The 16,122-nt window shown below is 45.6% G+C and overlaps 1 protein-coding gene across 1 annotated transcript in view; it reads left to right on the forward strand.

Annotated features, from left to right (window-relative positions):
- Positions 1 to 16,122, forward strand: part of LRRC20 (leucine rich repeat containing 20) — a 706,926-nt gene that overhangs the window by 35,838 nt on the left and 654,966 nt on the right. The window contains exon 2 of the mRNA XM_075348927.1: positions 12,473 to 12,582. Within this exon, the coding sequence (XP_075205042.1) occupies positions 12,513 to 12,582 (70 nt within the window). The 5' untranslated portion in view covers positions 12,473 to 12,512. The remainder of the gene's footprint in view (positions 1 to 12,472; positions 12,583 to 16,122) is intronic.

Consider the following 16,122-nt stretch of genomic DNA (forward strand, 5'->3'; position numbering starts at 1 on the left):
TAAATCAACTTAAAGAATCAACACAAATGTAATACTTATATTCATGTCTGGCAACCTTGTCATGCACAAAAAAAACAAAGCAAAAAAGGCGTGCACTCTAAGGCTATGTGCGCACGTTGCGTACTAGCCCTGCAGAAATTTCTGCAGCGATCTGAAGAGCACACGTGCGCTTCAAATCGCTGCAGAAAATGTCCGTAGAGGAAAAAAAAAAAAGGCTGATTCCATGCGCTCTGCCTGCAGCTCCTGCCATAGACCGAGCAGGAGCTGCCGGCAAAGCGCACGGAAGAAGTGACATGTCACTTCTTAGAACGCAGCGCTTTGGGCAGCAGCCGAAGCGCTGCGCTCTAAGGCTACTTTCACACATCCGGTTTGAGCCGTGCGGCTCAATCCGGCTGTGAAACCTATGCAACGGATGCGGTGAAAACACTGCATCCTTTGCATAAGTTTTTACATGCGGCCAGTCCGGTTTTTTCCGGTTGCGGCATGCTACTGAGCATGCGCAGTGGAAGAAACCGCATGCGGCGGCCGGATGCGTTTTTTTTCCGCATTGCGCCGCATCCGGCGTCCATAGGCATGCATTGAAAAATGCGCCGCAGCGGCCGGATGCGGTGCAATGCGTTTTTTTTTGTTGCAGCAAAAAACGTTGCAGGCAACGTTCCATCCGGCCGCGGCATCGGCTAAATCTGCCGCATGCGGCAAAAACCGGACCGAACGCAAGCCCATGCGGCACAATACGGCACTAATGTAAGTCTATGCAAAAAAAAAATGCAACCGGCGGAAAAAAAAACGGTTGCGGTTTTTCTGCAGAGCGCCGTATTGTGCCGCAGAGCAAAAACCGGATGTGTGTAAGTAGCCTAAGACGCCACATGTGCACGGCCCCTGCACAATCTCCATAGACTGTGCAGGGGACGCAGGACGCATGCAGTTATGCTGCGCTACAAAGCGCAGCGTAACTGCATGTATTTACGCAACGTGCGCACATAGCCTAATCAGCAATTTAAGGTGCAAGTGTACGGGTAAATAAATATTTTTCACTTGCAAAAAAAAACATAGTGTGCAGTGTATATAATTGATGCACAAAAATAAGACGTCATATAGTGAGCATTATCTATAAAGAAAAAGTTATGGCTGTTACAATTATGAATGTGGAAAGGGAAAACAAAAAAATTCTTCAGGATGTCTGAATAAGGGAATCACATATGCCATTTTGTATATGCATGTGTTCTGTGTATGTGCACATTTTCTATATACTTGTATACATGTTTGTGCTATGTACTTTATAATGGTCTCTTTCGTGTATATTGTATTGGCATGTGCATGCTTTAAGCCTGTATTTATATGTGTGTTTGTTGAGGTGGAACCTGATGGAGGAGAGGGTCCGGATACACGTACTACACAGGCGCCCTCCCCTCTGTGTCCACGCACCATACATACAATATGTGTCTACAGGGCTCTATTACAAAGACTAGAAGAGTTCTTGTTTAGCTTTTGTCTTGTATATATCAATATAGTTCAAAAAATGTATTAAACACTGTTAGCAGAGTTTGCTCTTCCATTCTTTGGAGCCCAATTAAATAATGTATACCACGTTCTTTTTCTTTTTTCTTACATACAATAGCATGGTAGATTACACTATTGTATTCGTCAAAATAGGCGGTCACCATCATACTGAAGGTGAAGCCGAGTCCCAAGCCTCGAATTTTCCTCATGAATGTCTGAAGCTAAGCGGGGAGCAGAAGATGATGTGCACAATGCATCCGTTACCTATGAGCTAGAAGTCATGATGTGCCCATTTAGTGGATAGATCATTAAAAGCTTAATACAAGAACATTTGTCATTATGTGATGTAGGGCGCTCATGAGGATTGGGCAGTACGTGCTTTCTGGTGGGCTTAGGCTATTGAATCCACCATAACCGCAATCTACAAGACAAGGGAAGCCAGCAAGGTGTGATCCAGTGCTGCGCAGTTTCTGCCATATTCTGCCTTTATGAAGAGTTTGTAAAGCCTCTGCATTGACTACTGTTCTCTAGAAGATGGCCAGCACACATAATAAAAGGAGCTGGAACTGAAAATCTATCATGGGAAATGATGTCTGGCTAGCGGGATAGCCTTCCCAAGGAAGTGTTTTGTTTTGTTTTTTGGAGAGGTTTCACAATATAGTTTAGGTGTTCAATGAATTGGGGAAAAAACATGAAGAATTGAATTTTGTTTTTATTTTTAATAAAAAAATACAACCCCAATGTAATGAATAATAAGCCTCACTGAGTCACTGCAAAAATAAAAAATATAATATCAAGGCGGAAGGGTGGTGATTAGGGGTAAACTAGAAAGAAAAGTATAAATAGCTACAGACGCTAATATGCTTTCCACATTTAGTGCTGTGCCGCATCACATCAATCTACCCATTAGTAAATGGATGATCTGTGTTTCCCTACTGCTATTACGCAGGCATTCATCCCCCTCTGGCCTCCCGTAGAGGCTCGTTCTATTGAGGTAGTGACTGTGCCGCTGTTGGTCTGTGATCACATTCTGTTGAGTCGGCATTCATTCCCTTTGTCTAATACAGGCCCCGCAGAGCGGTGCACAAGCGGTGTTAATGGTCTTTGCAAAGCGAACAAACCTTCGTGACATTAATACAACAAGAAGACAGACTAGTGACATGAGTCGATATTGCTCTAATGATACGGTGTTACGCCATTTGGAATCACAATAAATGCCAGTTGCATTGTGGTGATTTTCCCTCTGTATCTTAGGTTATTGCTTTGTTCGCAGTTTTTAAAAAACTGCATTCAGAAAGTGCATTTACTTCAATGTCAACTAGAAATGGATCCCAAAAAGAGAGGTACTCAGAAATCATCTGATGCAGACAACGTGGTATGGGGAGTGGCCATTCGTCTTTTAGGAAAAACATCTCCAAATATGACTGATAATTGCAATATAACAGAAAACTTGGCACTCAGGACTTGATGTGAAAGAACGGTGATTTTTGTTACAAGACACTATCAAGCACAAATGTTTCGGTCCGTAACGGACCTTCCTCAGTGTATAGTGGTGGTAGAGTGTCTCTGTTTCCCAGGAGAGGCAAGTGTTACAGTATTTCCTGCGGTATCCACTGCTATACTGAGCAAACGCGGTGGCCAGGCTTACTCTGTTGATGGCAACCTTCTTTTATCAGACTTGTCTCTCCAGGGGTTGGGGGGGTTAAAAATTTAAAGGGAACCTCTCAATAGATTTGGTGGCTATAAGCTGCGGCCACCACCAGTGGGCTCTTATATATGGCATGCTGTATAAAAGAGCCCAGGCCGCTGTATAGAATGTAAAAATGACTTTATAATACCTAGCTAAACGGTCCGTGTGGTGCAGATGGGTGTCTCCGTTCTCTGGGTGCGGCGCCTCCTCTTTCGGCCATCTTTGTCCTCCTTCTTCTGAAGCCAGGGTGCATGATGCGTCCTACGTTATGCACACGCGCCGACATTGAGGTCCTACACAGGCGCATTATAATACTTTGATCTGCCCTACTCAGGGCATATCAAAGTGCGCCTGCGCAGGACCTCAATGCCGGTGCATGTGTATGACGTAGCACGCGAGCTATCATGTGACTGCAAGTATGGGATATGCATACACCCAGCCACATTCCAACTAAATGGGTTTAACCTTGCTCAATTAATTTGTATTAAGACATTTCTGAATGCAGCAATACCAAATATGTGTATTTTTTGTTTGAAGTTTTATTCTTAAAGGAGCAAAAGATTGGTTATTTGAACCTTTTGTGGGTGTTTTTTTTTCCATATTTTTAAACTTTATTTTTTTGCACTTTCAATTGAATTTACTAGTCCCCTTCGGTGATTTGAAGCTGTGACCATCCAATTGCATCTGCTATAGAGGGCAGGGCATCAGCCGGTGTTCACAGGAGGATCGTAATGACATACGTTGGGGTCATCAGCTGTCTCTTGGATGTCATGGCATGCCATCTCTGATCCCCAATCATGTCATGGGAGCGCCGATGGGAGCTGGGAATGAAACAGTCCCCTGCCGACGTGTGTTAAATCCCACTGTCAGAGATTGACAGCAGGATTTAACTGCTTAGTCGATACAACTACGGCTGTTAGAGGCACATGATGGCTGAATAAAATGCGGGCTCAATGTGCAAGCCCGCATCAAAGGCTGTAGTTCATATGTCATGAAGAGGTTAAGGTTCTTCTATCAAAGATTCATGAAAATTGTACAGCTCACAGATTCATCCGATTGCTTTCTGGCTTTTTTCATGGATGCTTAGACATGCATTGGGGAGTTTGAGCAGTGACTAGGATGAAAATTGGATATGTCTCAGTATTTTGGTGTGGACCACCTAGTCTGCAAAAAAAAACAACGGACATATGAACTTTCCCTTAAGTACAAATGCTGTCCTTGGAAAATATGGATATGACACGTCTGTAAAAAAATCTGACCTCTGAATGCCTTAGGCTGATTGGAAGAGTGCTCAGCTAAATATGGAGGCAGTTCCTACCCCGGCAAATGTGAATAGGTGCAAGCTTCAGTGACTGCAAATATATACATCCTAAAAAAGTGATAATAAGGGAATGTCCACTTTTAATTAGTCATTTACAAGAAAATTTCCAAATGATTTTTATATCTTTCTTGGAGGAAAAAAGTGCCTAGTACTTTGCAGAAATCTACTATGCAGCCTATAGACATATCCCAGCAATATATTTTGTAGTGATAGGTCTGGGCGTACCCATCGAAGAAGCATCACATTATTAAAGGATTAATTATTATGCAAGTATCTTGTGGTGACTCACCCTTTAATAAAGAAGATTCAATCAGATTCACGTGTTACTGGTTTAACAGCTATTGTAGGTAAAGCTAAGTTGAAGGTGCAAAGTTGTATCATTGTGCAGCTGCAGGGCACCATATCTTTTGTACAACATCGTTGTACCACTTTTTTACTAGGTATTTAATGTTAATATAGTAAAATGGAGAGCAGTACAGTGGATAGCACTGTAGCTTTGCAACACTGGTGTCATGGGTCCAAATCCCAACAAAGTCAATGTCTGCAGGGATTGTAGGCAGAGAGGCAAAAAGGGCATCATTTACAAGAAGTGTAGGCAGTGAGATTAAAAGGCGTCATCTGCAAGGAGTGTCCAAGTGCTTTTTTAACATTTTTTTTCTGCAGGCAGAAAAAAAAGCTGCTGACTAATGATGGATGGACCCGGACTGTAATAGTCTGGATCCGTGTGGGTTCAAACGAACCCCAGCACCAACCCCGGGCCCGGAGTTCTCAGGGAATTCCCTGTAACAATCTGAGTCCAGCCACCCAGGTAATAGAAAAAAAAATCAAAGAAAAATCAAAGAAAATAACAATAAAGCAAGTGCTTTATACTTACCGGTCTCCGCGTGGCTGTAACTCTGCTTCCAGGCCGCTCACTCTACTCCCGGGGTCGCTCATTATTTTTCATGCATATTCACGGCTTCCCCCGCCCACTGACAGTCCCAGGATTTGTGTGACTGCATGTCTGATTGCAACCAATCAGAGGCGCTGTGTCAGAGTCTAGATTGATGTAAGAAAAATTTAAAACATTTGCTTAGGGTCCACCCATGTTGTGATACCCAGCAAAGATAAAGTATATGGGTACAGGCTGCAGCCCCCCCAGCCTTGTGCTTATCTTGGTTATGTATCAAAATAAGAGGAACCAAATGCATGTTTTTTAAAAATCATTTAAATAAATAATTAAAAAAAAAATGTGTGCGGTCCCGCGCAAAGAGCGGTGATATCACTCAGGTTATTTGCAGTCACAGTTGGATTTTTCCACAGTCCTCCACCTGCGATCGCAGGTAACTTGACCTCAGGTGACCTCATTGAACCTGAGGTCATTCAGTTCAATGAGGTCACCAGAGGTCAGGTAACCTGCGATCACAGGTGGAGGACTGTGGAAAAATCCAGCTGTGACTGCAAATAACTTGAGTGACATCATCGTTCATCCCTATAGCACAGTTATTCTCTGCCTAAAGCTCACAGCGGCTGGTCATGTTCTGTGGCCATGCGTTTTCACTTCAGATGTAGCAGAGCTGGAATCGTTGTGGGACCTTGTGTGGATTATGTTGAACCTGGGTGTTTTGGGGGTTAATAAAGGGGTAAAAGATGGGGGTGGCTTCAAATAAAGGGTTTTCGGGATGTTTGTGTTTATTTCTTTTCACTTACAAATTAGTAATGGGGGGTCTTTTAGATGCCTCTCAATGCTAATCTAGGGCTTAGTGGCAGCTGTGAGCTGTCATTAACCCCTTATTACCCCGACTGCTCCCGCACCAGCCTGAGAATACCAATTCCCAGCTTTCAGCTTAATCATGGCAGGGTATTAAAATTGAAGGGGACTGCACGCCGTTTATTTAAAAAAATTGTTTATTTAAATAATTAAAAAAACGCATGTTCCTCTTCTTTTCATACACAGATAAGCACGACTGGGGGCTGCAGCCTGTAGCCGTATGCTTTATCTGTGCTGGGTAACATTATATGGGAGAACCAAATGCCAATTTTTTATTTATTTATTTTTACTGCAATAGAGATGCAAACAAATTGCCTCTACTGGTTGCAGTCAGACATGCAGTCACAAAGGGTGGGGGTGCGTGTGACTGCAACTAGTAAGAGACGGTGGAACTGCCAGTGGGCGGGGGAATCGGTGAATATGTATGAATGATAATGTGTGGCCCCGGAAGTAGTGTTAGACGCGCGTGGAGACTCGATAAGTATAACTCGCCTTCTCCAATCCCCCTATCCCTTCTACCACCATTTTAAAGCTTTGGATTCTGGTCCCCATAGACTTTTATATGGAGAGCGGCATCTGGCCAAATATCCGGGATCAATTCCGGGCCCTAGCTGGGTTTCTTTCTTGACCTGGTTGGACCCGCTGATTCCTGGTATCTGCGAGTCCGCTCATTACTACTGCTAACACGAAGCAGGTTTTGCTGATTTTTTTTGGGGGTGTGAATGTGTTGCATTTTTTGTGTATGCTGTATATAGGTTATTTGTCTACAGTACATGTTTAATAAAGTTAGTTTATGCCCCAAAAATGCATGGTTACATATTTTGCAGTATTTTTTTGCACTCATTGCTTTCTGTGGGTGAAATAACGCTGATATAATTGACATTTGGCAGGTTTTAAAAATGCTGCATTTCTCAGTCATGAAAAATAAACCAAGCGTGGGCATGATAGTTCAGAGCAGAAGGTCTGAGGTGCAGAGCACTGAGTGATGTGATTGAAGAGCGCGTGCATGATAGTTCAGAGCAGGAAGTCTGAGGTGCAGAGCACTGAGTGATGTGAATGAAGAGCGCGTGCATGATAGTTCAGAGCAGGAGGTCTGAGGTGCAGAGCACTGAGTGATGTGATTGAAGAGCGCGGGCATGATAGTTCAGAGCAGGAGGTCTGAGGTGCAGAGCACTGAGTGATGTGATTGAAGAGCGTGGGCATGATAGTTCAGAGCAGGAGGTCTGAGGTGCAGAGCACTGAGTGATGTGATTGAAGAGCGCGGGCATGATAGTTCAGAGCAGGAGGTCTGAGGTGCAGAGCACCGAGTGATGTGATTGAAGAGCGCGGGCATGATAGTTCAGAGCAGGAAGTCTGAGGTGCAGAGCACCGAGTGATGTGATTGAAGAGCGCGGGCATGATAGTTCAGAGCAGGAGGTCTGAGGTGCAGAGCACTGAGTGATGTGATTGAAGAGCGCGTGCATGATAGTTCAGAGCAGGAGGTCTGAGGTGCAGAGCACTGAGTGATGTGATTGAAGAGCGCGTCCATGATAGTTCAGAGCAGGAAGTCTGAGGTGCAGAGCACTGAGTGATGTGATTGAAGAGCGCGGGCATGATAGTTCAGAGCAGGAGGTCTGAGGTGCAGAGCACTGAGTGATGTGATTGAAGAGCGCGTCCATGATAGTTCAGAGCAGGAAGTCTGAGGTGCGGAGCACTGAGTGATGTGATTGAAGAGCGCGGGCATGATAGTTCAGAGCAGGAGGTCTGAGGTGCAGAGCACTGAGTGATGTGATTGAAGAGCGCGGGCATGATAGTTCAGAGCAGGAGGTCTGAGGTGCAGAGCACTGAGTGATGTGATTGAAGAGCGCGTCCATGATAGTTCAGAGCAGGAAGTCTGAGGTGCGGAGCACTGAGTGATGTGATTGAAGAGCGCGGGCATGATAGTTCAGAGCAGGAGGTCTGAGGTGCAGAGCACTGAGTGATGTGATTGAAGAGCGCGTCCATGATAGTTCAGAGCAGGAAGTCTGAGGTGCGGAGCACTGAGTGATGTGATTGAAGAGCGCGGGCATGATAGTTCAGAGCAGGAAGTCTGAGGTGCGGAGCACTGAGTGATGTGATTGAAGAGCGCGGGCATGATAGTTCAGAGCAGGAGGTCTGAGGTGCAGAGCACTGAGTGATGTGATTGAAGAGCGCGTCCATGATAGTTCAGAGCAGGAAGTCTGAGGTGCGGAGCACTGAGTGATGTGATTGAAGAGCGCGGGCATGATAGTTCAGAGCAGGAAGTCTGAGGTGCGGAGCACTGAGTGATGTGATTGAAGAGCGCGGGCATGATAGTTCAGAGCAGGAGGTCTGAGGTGCAGAGCACTGAGTGATGTGATTGAAGAGCGCGTCCATGATAGTTCAGAGCAGGAAGTCTGAGGTGCGGAGCACTGAGTGATGTGATTGAAGAGCGCGGGCATGATAGTTCAGAGCAGGAAGTCTGAGGTGCAGAGCACTGAGTGATGTGATTGAAGAGCGCGGGCATGATAGTTCAGAGCAGAAGGTGTGAGGTGCAGAGCACTGAGTGATGTGATTGAAGAGCGCGGGCATGATAGTTCAGAGCAGGAGGTCTGAGGTGCAGAGCACTGAGTGATGTGATTGAAGAGCGCGGGCATGATAGTTCAGAGCAGGAGGTCTGAGGTGCAGAGCACTGAGTGATGTGATTGAAGAGCGCGTCCATGATAGTTCAGAGCAGGAGGTCTGAGGTGCAGAGCACTGAGTGATGTGATTGAAGAGCGCGTTGTTCTCCTGACAATCCCAGTAATGTGCAGTAGTTATTGTTTCTTGTCTTGAAGATCTATAGTGTACAGAGCACCTTGAAAGCTTTAGTTAGAAGGACAGAGGGAAATAACAGCCCTGGTATTCTACAATAGTTCCATTGAACAATTTTGAGAATTTGACAGGAACGTCACTTGATATGTTTTATCTTAAGGACATTATATCATAAGCTGAACTGATCTCCATTGCACAGCCTGTATTACAGCTTGAGAGCCAAGTTCTCGTGAGTATTTGGTGCTTTTTTTCCCGATGTGTATTTTCATGCTTAAAAAATTAATTTTACTACAGTTCTAATAAAGTGTATGGGATGTATAGAAATCTCATGGCTGACGTGCTTTCTTTTTATGCTGCATGAACTGACTTGATTTGAGATTTTTGAAAGCTGCCACATGCCAATTTCTCTTCCTATAAATTGGGATTTTATTTGTAGATTTTCCCAATAGACTTAAATGAGATGCAGAAAATCCACAGCTAAAAAGTGCACATGCATTTTTATTGTGTTTTTGTATTGGAAGCACATCAAAAGCGCATGAAATACTCACATGATTTTATCACTAAATACCAGCAAGTATCCAAAACACAGCAGATTTATTTAAAGGGAACCTGTCATTTCATTTTGTGATATTAAACCACACCCAATGTGTTTTAAATCATGTAATATACATCACTAACATGGTTTTGTAAAAAAACAAAAAAATACTTGATATGCTTAGGAGAGTGCAGTACATACCTTTTGTTTTAATCATAGGGGTGGGGCTTTGGCTTGGTTCAGTCACTGTCACTTAAGTAATTGCCATCACCCCAGCTCCTTCACATCCACCACTTCTGTAGTGCTCTGGCCATTACAGTGTGTAGCGAAGAAAATAATAATTCTCGGCGGTGCATCGTCCTACAGGTTGGTCAGGGCACATCATTTACTCCGATCCTCCTGTATAAATTGGCTATTAAACAACCTTAGAACGGTAAATGTTTATCGATCAATGGTCATTAACTGTACAGGGATCCTTAAATTCAGTTCATACTTCCATTATGACAGCTACACATTGCTTTCATCTAGACATCCATAGTTTTCAGTGGCATTTACCATATTCTAGGAGAAAAATGTCACACTGTAGAAAGGGCTAGTAAGATGTAGTACAACGTATTCCCCACTAGGTGGCAGCAGAGTAGTGAAGGTGAGACAAAGTCACACTGTAACAGAAACTTCGGAACTGGAGGAAAACAGGTTTAACACCGCGCTTGAAGACCACGGACATCAGTGTTGAACACACAATTCTTTTATTTCATTTCATTCCTACGCGTTTCGGAGACCACAACTGCCTCCTTCTTCAGGGAAAAGAATTCTTTTCCCTGAAGAAGGAGGCAGTTGTGGTCTCCGAAACGCGTAGGAATGAAATGAAATAAAAGAATTGTATGTTCAACACTGATGTCCGTGGTCTTCAAGCGCGGTGTTAAACCTGTTTTCCTCCAGTTCCGAAGTTGATGTCTCGCTTGTACAACAGGGCTGCTGCTGGACCACTTAGGCACTCGCTCATGCCACTAAAGGGGTTGTGACTGGCACAACCCGATCAGGTGAGTGCATCATTTCTTTATACCTTTTCACCCAGTATATCGGGTAAGACCCTATTGCGCCTTTTCTCTCCTAATCTACTGTAACAGAAAGGCAGCTGAAATACAGCAGAGTAACTTCAGTAGGCAGTTAACAGGCGAACCACCAGAGGGGCAATAGAGTAGTCAAACAGTCAGGGTCTTGCCAGGAAAGTGAAGTCACTGAAAAGGGAGGATCAAAATCAAGTTAGAAAACAGAACAGAGTCAGAAGCCGTGAGATCAGGTATGTAGAGGGAAACACAAATAACGGACAGGAAAGGGAAGTCAGGGACCGGGACAGGCAGATGAACAGGTGAGGGTACAGGTCAGGACACAGTAGCAGGGAGGCAGGACAGATCGGGAACACTCACCAGAACCAGTATAAAAGCTGCAAGGCAGAAATATCACTGGCACTGAGCCATAGGTAAAGAGGCAATATATAGCGTCCTGAGATCCAGAACGAGGCAAGGTAGTTAACCCCTGACATGACCAGGCCAGAGCTGGCTGTAACCAGCAGCACGGAAAAGCCGGCCTGGATCATGACACGTTGTTTGCCAAGTGATGTATTCATTGAGTCATCTGTGGTGTCTGGTGAAGATGGGGGGCTTATGCAAAAAAATACCTGTTATGAATACCATGAAATATAGTGTTGAGTATGTAGCATAACAATTATCCCTATATACACAGTTGTGCAACATATATATTAATTTCCTATGCCATACTTAATTAATGTGAATGAAGTTAGGCTTAGGGACACCTTTATCAGGATACTATGCAGAAATGGAGGCAATAATCAAAGTGAGCCTATCACATTCATCAAGCTGTATGGTCTGTGAGCAGAAGGGTAAAAAGGCAGATGATCTAAGCAGATTAATATATGAGGTTAAGTGTGAATACAACTTGTAATTCTAAAACTTACAGACACAACTCATTTTTGGTTAGGCTTTCACACATCCGGCTTGAGCTCTGCGGCTCAATCCGGCTGTGCAAGCTATGCAACGGATGCGGTGAAAACACCGCATCCTTTGCATACGTTTTTCCCATGCGGCCCGTCCGGTTTTTGCCGCTTGCGGCTTGCTACTGAGCATGCGCAGTGGCAAAAACCGCATGCGGCGGCCGGATGCATTTTTTGCCGCATCGCGCCGCATCCGGCCGCCTTAGGCATGCATTGAAAAATGCGCCGCATCGGCCGAATGCGGCGCAATGCGGTTTTTGTTGCCGCACGAAAAAACGTGCCAGGCAACAATCCATCCGGCCGCCGCATCGGCTAAATCTGCCGCATGCGGCAAAAACCAGACCGAACGCGAGCCCATGCGGCACAATGTGGCACTAATCAAAGTCTATGCAGAAAAAACGCAACCGGCAGCAAAAAAAAACGGTTGCGATTTTCCTGCAAAGTGCCGTATTGTGCCGCATTGCAGAAACCGGAGGTGTGAAAGCAGCCTAAGAGGTTGTTTTTTTCGGCCTACAGTTATGTTCTTCCATTATCTCGCACACTTAGCAGAGACTTTGAACAGGACGTTTTCTCACTTAAGTAAAAAGGAGTGGGCATGTTGCAATTGAACATGCCCAAGCGTCCTACACCCAAACACATCTTCCCCTCGTAACACATTAAATTGTTGACGAATCATGCAAAATTCAGGAATCAGTTGAGTTTTGTTTTACATGTATTTGCATCATCTGATTCTGTTCAAATCAATGTGAGAAACCACTCTTAATGGCATCATTTATATAGGGTCCCTATTTACATGTCTTGCACACAATTTAATTTATTTTTTTATAACATTTTTCTCAATACCATAAATAACCATCAGTTAATAATTTTAGGTAAGCGCTGGATGAACAGTTGAGACTGAATGCTAAGAGAATGGCAGAAGCTGTAGCCAAAATCGGAAGACGGGTCATTGCGGTGGTGGAGGATGGAGGAAACCATTTAGGTGAGTTGAGTATTTTTTGTTCTATATGAATATACACATATATGATAAATGACACTGGTAATATATTTTAGTATAGACAAAAAAAATACAATGCATGCCCATGATTTATTAGTAGTAGAAAAGGGCGAAGACACGCGCCTCATGTGTTGAACTGCTTCTCAAGGGTCATAAATGTTGTTCATATCTTTTTTTTTTTTTTTTTTTTTTAGATATAAATTGACTCAAATGACTCAGCATTGATTTTATAGCATTAAGAAGGACAAGTTGTGGAATTATGTAAATCACAGGATGGATAGACATGTTATTGATGTGCAAATGATGAAAAAAGGAAACAACATATTCAAAACATCTCGGTTTATTCAATGTAGAGTATGAGCTCCACAGGCAGGAATCCCCGCACTGACACACCTTGGCTGCTATCAGTGCAGTTATTAATGGTTGTCTGAGAAATGTTCTGCCGCACTGAATGCACTTGGACAAGCAGAATATCACGATCCCCTGCTGGCAGCTCCCTTTGCAAGCACCAACCAATGACTTCCCAGATGTGTTCGAAGGGAGACAAGTCAAGACCATGGTACTATATTTAGGCCATGCATAGTGTCACAGTAGCACGAGCAACATGCGGCCTGGTGTTCTCACATGGAAAAGTGGCTCCTGGGACAATTGGCAGAAATAGCCATACCATTGTTTAATAATGCGACTCTCTTGGCAGCTCGTTGAGGTTGAGACAGGAACCGTTTCTATTTAAATGTCGGCTGGTTTATTACATCTTCATAAACTGCTCTGATAAATACAGACAGCCTTTACCAGGTAGAAAACAATGATAGGATAACAAAATAACCAGTCCATATGCTAGTTGGGTCCACCCGCTTAGGATAGTTTACAGCTCTTTAACAAGAGTTGCACCTCTGGAGATCTACACACCTCCACACCCAGACACAGACTGAGAGTACAGATTTCCATTTTACTTGAAGCACTGCGCATGATTGGAAAAATAGCTTCTGCACTTCTGATCATGCGCAATGCACCTCTCTGAAGCCGGGGTGCAAAATGAGCCTCGCACATGTGAAATATTCCCAAGAGTTGCGGTGATGCTGGCTTGTGGAAATCATGTTATCATGGCCACAAGGATGTGATAACATGGAAAGAGGGTCAACTAGTCTGGTATAACTAACTTCCCATCAACTAGTCACGGCCCTAATTTGCATGTGAAAAACAGAGGTAATACGTACTTCTTTTAGACACTGATTTTAGTGAATGATGTTATATAGGAAGGGAATTTTGATGTGCAAATATGAATGACTAGAAGGTGGCCCGATTCTACGCATCGGGTATTCTAGAATTTACGTATTGTGTAGTTAATGTATGATTTTTGTTATATATATATAGATGTTGTTGTGTGTAGTTACCAAGTGTTTGTGTAGGGTGCTGTACATGTTCTGGGTGTTGTCTGGATGTGGCGGGGGGTGAGAGCGGTGTTGTTTGTGTGTTGCGTTGTGTGTGTTGCGTTGTTTGTGGAGCGCTGTGTGTGTGTGTTGCGTGGTTGGTGTGGGGTGTGTGTGTGTGTTTTGGTGGGAGGTATGTTTTGTGCAATGTGTGTGTTGTGCGGCATGTGCGTATATTTGTGTGTGCCGCGCTGTTTGTGTGTTGGGTGTCTGTGTAGGGCGGTGTTTGTGGTTCCAGTGTGTGTGTAGTGTGTTGTGCAGTGCGTGTGTGGCGGTGTGTGAGTGTTTTGGGGGGAGGTGTGCACCCCCCATCATGCTCCATCCCCCATGCTGCGCACCCCCCATCGTGCTCCATCCCCCATGCTGCGCACCCCCCATCGTGCTCCATCCCCCATGCTGCGCAATCCCCATCGTGCTCCATCCCCCATGCTGCGCACCCCCCATCGTGCTCCATCCCCCATGCTGCGCACCCCAATCGTGCTCCATCCCCATGTTGCGCACTCCCCATCGTGCTCCATCCCCCATGCTGCGCACTCCCAATCGTGCTCCATCCCCCATGCTGCACACCCCCCATCGTACTCCATCCCCTATGCTGCTCACCCCCCATCGTGCGCCATCCCCCATGCTGCGCACCCCCCATCGTGCTCCATCCCCCATGCTGCGCACTCCCCATCATGCTCCATCCCCCATGCTGTGCACTCCCCATCGTGCTCCATCCTCCATGCTGCGCACTCCCCATCGTGCTCCATCCTCCATGCTGCGCACTCCCCATTGTGCTCCATCCCCCATGCTGCGTACCTCCCATCGTGCTCCATCCTGTCAGGTTTCCAGGTTTTCCAGTTCTCTTTTGAATGAGCTTGCCCTCGGTTAACATGGAGTTTACTGTTCTGTTGCCCTACTTCCTGTCCAGCTGCTTAAAAGGCCGCCTCTAAGCCTAGTCCAGTGCCTGAGTATACTGCTTGCTGTGTGCTCCTGCTTTGCTGCTGCTAATCCTGATTACCTTTGGATCCTCCTAAAGACTACCGACCGACCGACTCTGGACCTTACCCGGTTTCTCAAAGCTGTGCCCGGATTCCTTCTGCCATCTTCGGTCAGCACTCTGCCCGGTTCTCTCTGGTTCGTAACCACTCTGGACAATCATCCCGTACGGACACTCCTGGACTTTTACCGCTTGCCCCTTGTGTCCCGGCTGCTGCGCATTTAGGCCTTCCGGGGTGATTGCCGGACAGTCCCTGTATAGGGGTTCGCTCTGGTGGTCTCCCTGGGGGAGTCCGGTGCGTGGCCCCGGGAATTCCCTTCGCTCCGTTTTCGGGAAGGTATTTGTGTATTTGTACCGCTGTGTTTTCCGTTGTGTATCTACCGTGGTTACATATTATAAAATATCTTGTACCAAGAACTCGTCTCTGATTGTCATTGCCCTACGCTATCGAAATCCTCAGAACATATATAAGTATTACACATCCCCTATGCTGCGCACCCCCCATCGTGCTCCATCCCCCATGCTGCACACTCCCCATCGTGCTCCATCCCCCATGCTGCGCACTCCCCATCGTGCTACATCCCCCATGCTGCGCACCCCCATCGTGCTCCATCCCCCATGCTGCGCATCCCCCATCGTGCTCCATCCCCCATGCTGCATACTCCCCATCGTGCTACATCCCCCATGCTGCGCACCCCCCATCGTGCTACATCCCCCATGCTGCGCACCCCATCGTGCTCCATCCCCCATGCTGCGCACTCCCCATCGTGCTCCATCCCCCATGCTATAATAGTTCTATTATACTCAGAGAGGAGTATAATAGGAGGACTGTAATAGGAGGATTAGTCCTGGGGGGAGAGGAGTATAATGCCGGCTCCCTGCACATATGTACCGGGAGCCGGTGTACGCTGGTAACTATGATACACATCGGGTAACTAAGGGACCTTAGTTACCCGATGTGTATAATGGTTACCAGCGTTCACCGGCTCCGTCACGATCCCAGCATCGCAAGGGTATGAGTGGCGCTGCTAGGATCGTGACGGAGTCGGTGTACACTGGTAACTATGATACACATCGGGTAACTAAGGGACCTTAGTTACCCGATGTGTATAATAG

This window comes from Anomaloglossus baeobatrachus, chromosome 5 (assembly GCF_048569485.1).
Source record: "Anomaloglossus baeobatrachus isolate aAnoBae1 chromosome 5, aAnoBae1.hap1, whole genome shotgun sequence".
Lineage (NCBI taxonomy): Eukaryota > Metazoa > Chordata > Amphibia > Anura > Aromobatidae > Anomaloglossus > Anomaloglossus baeobatrachus.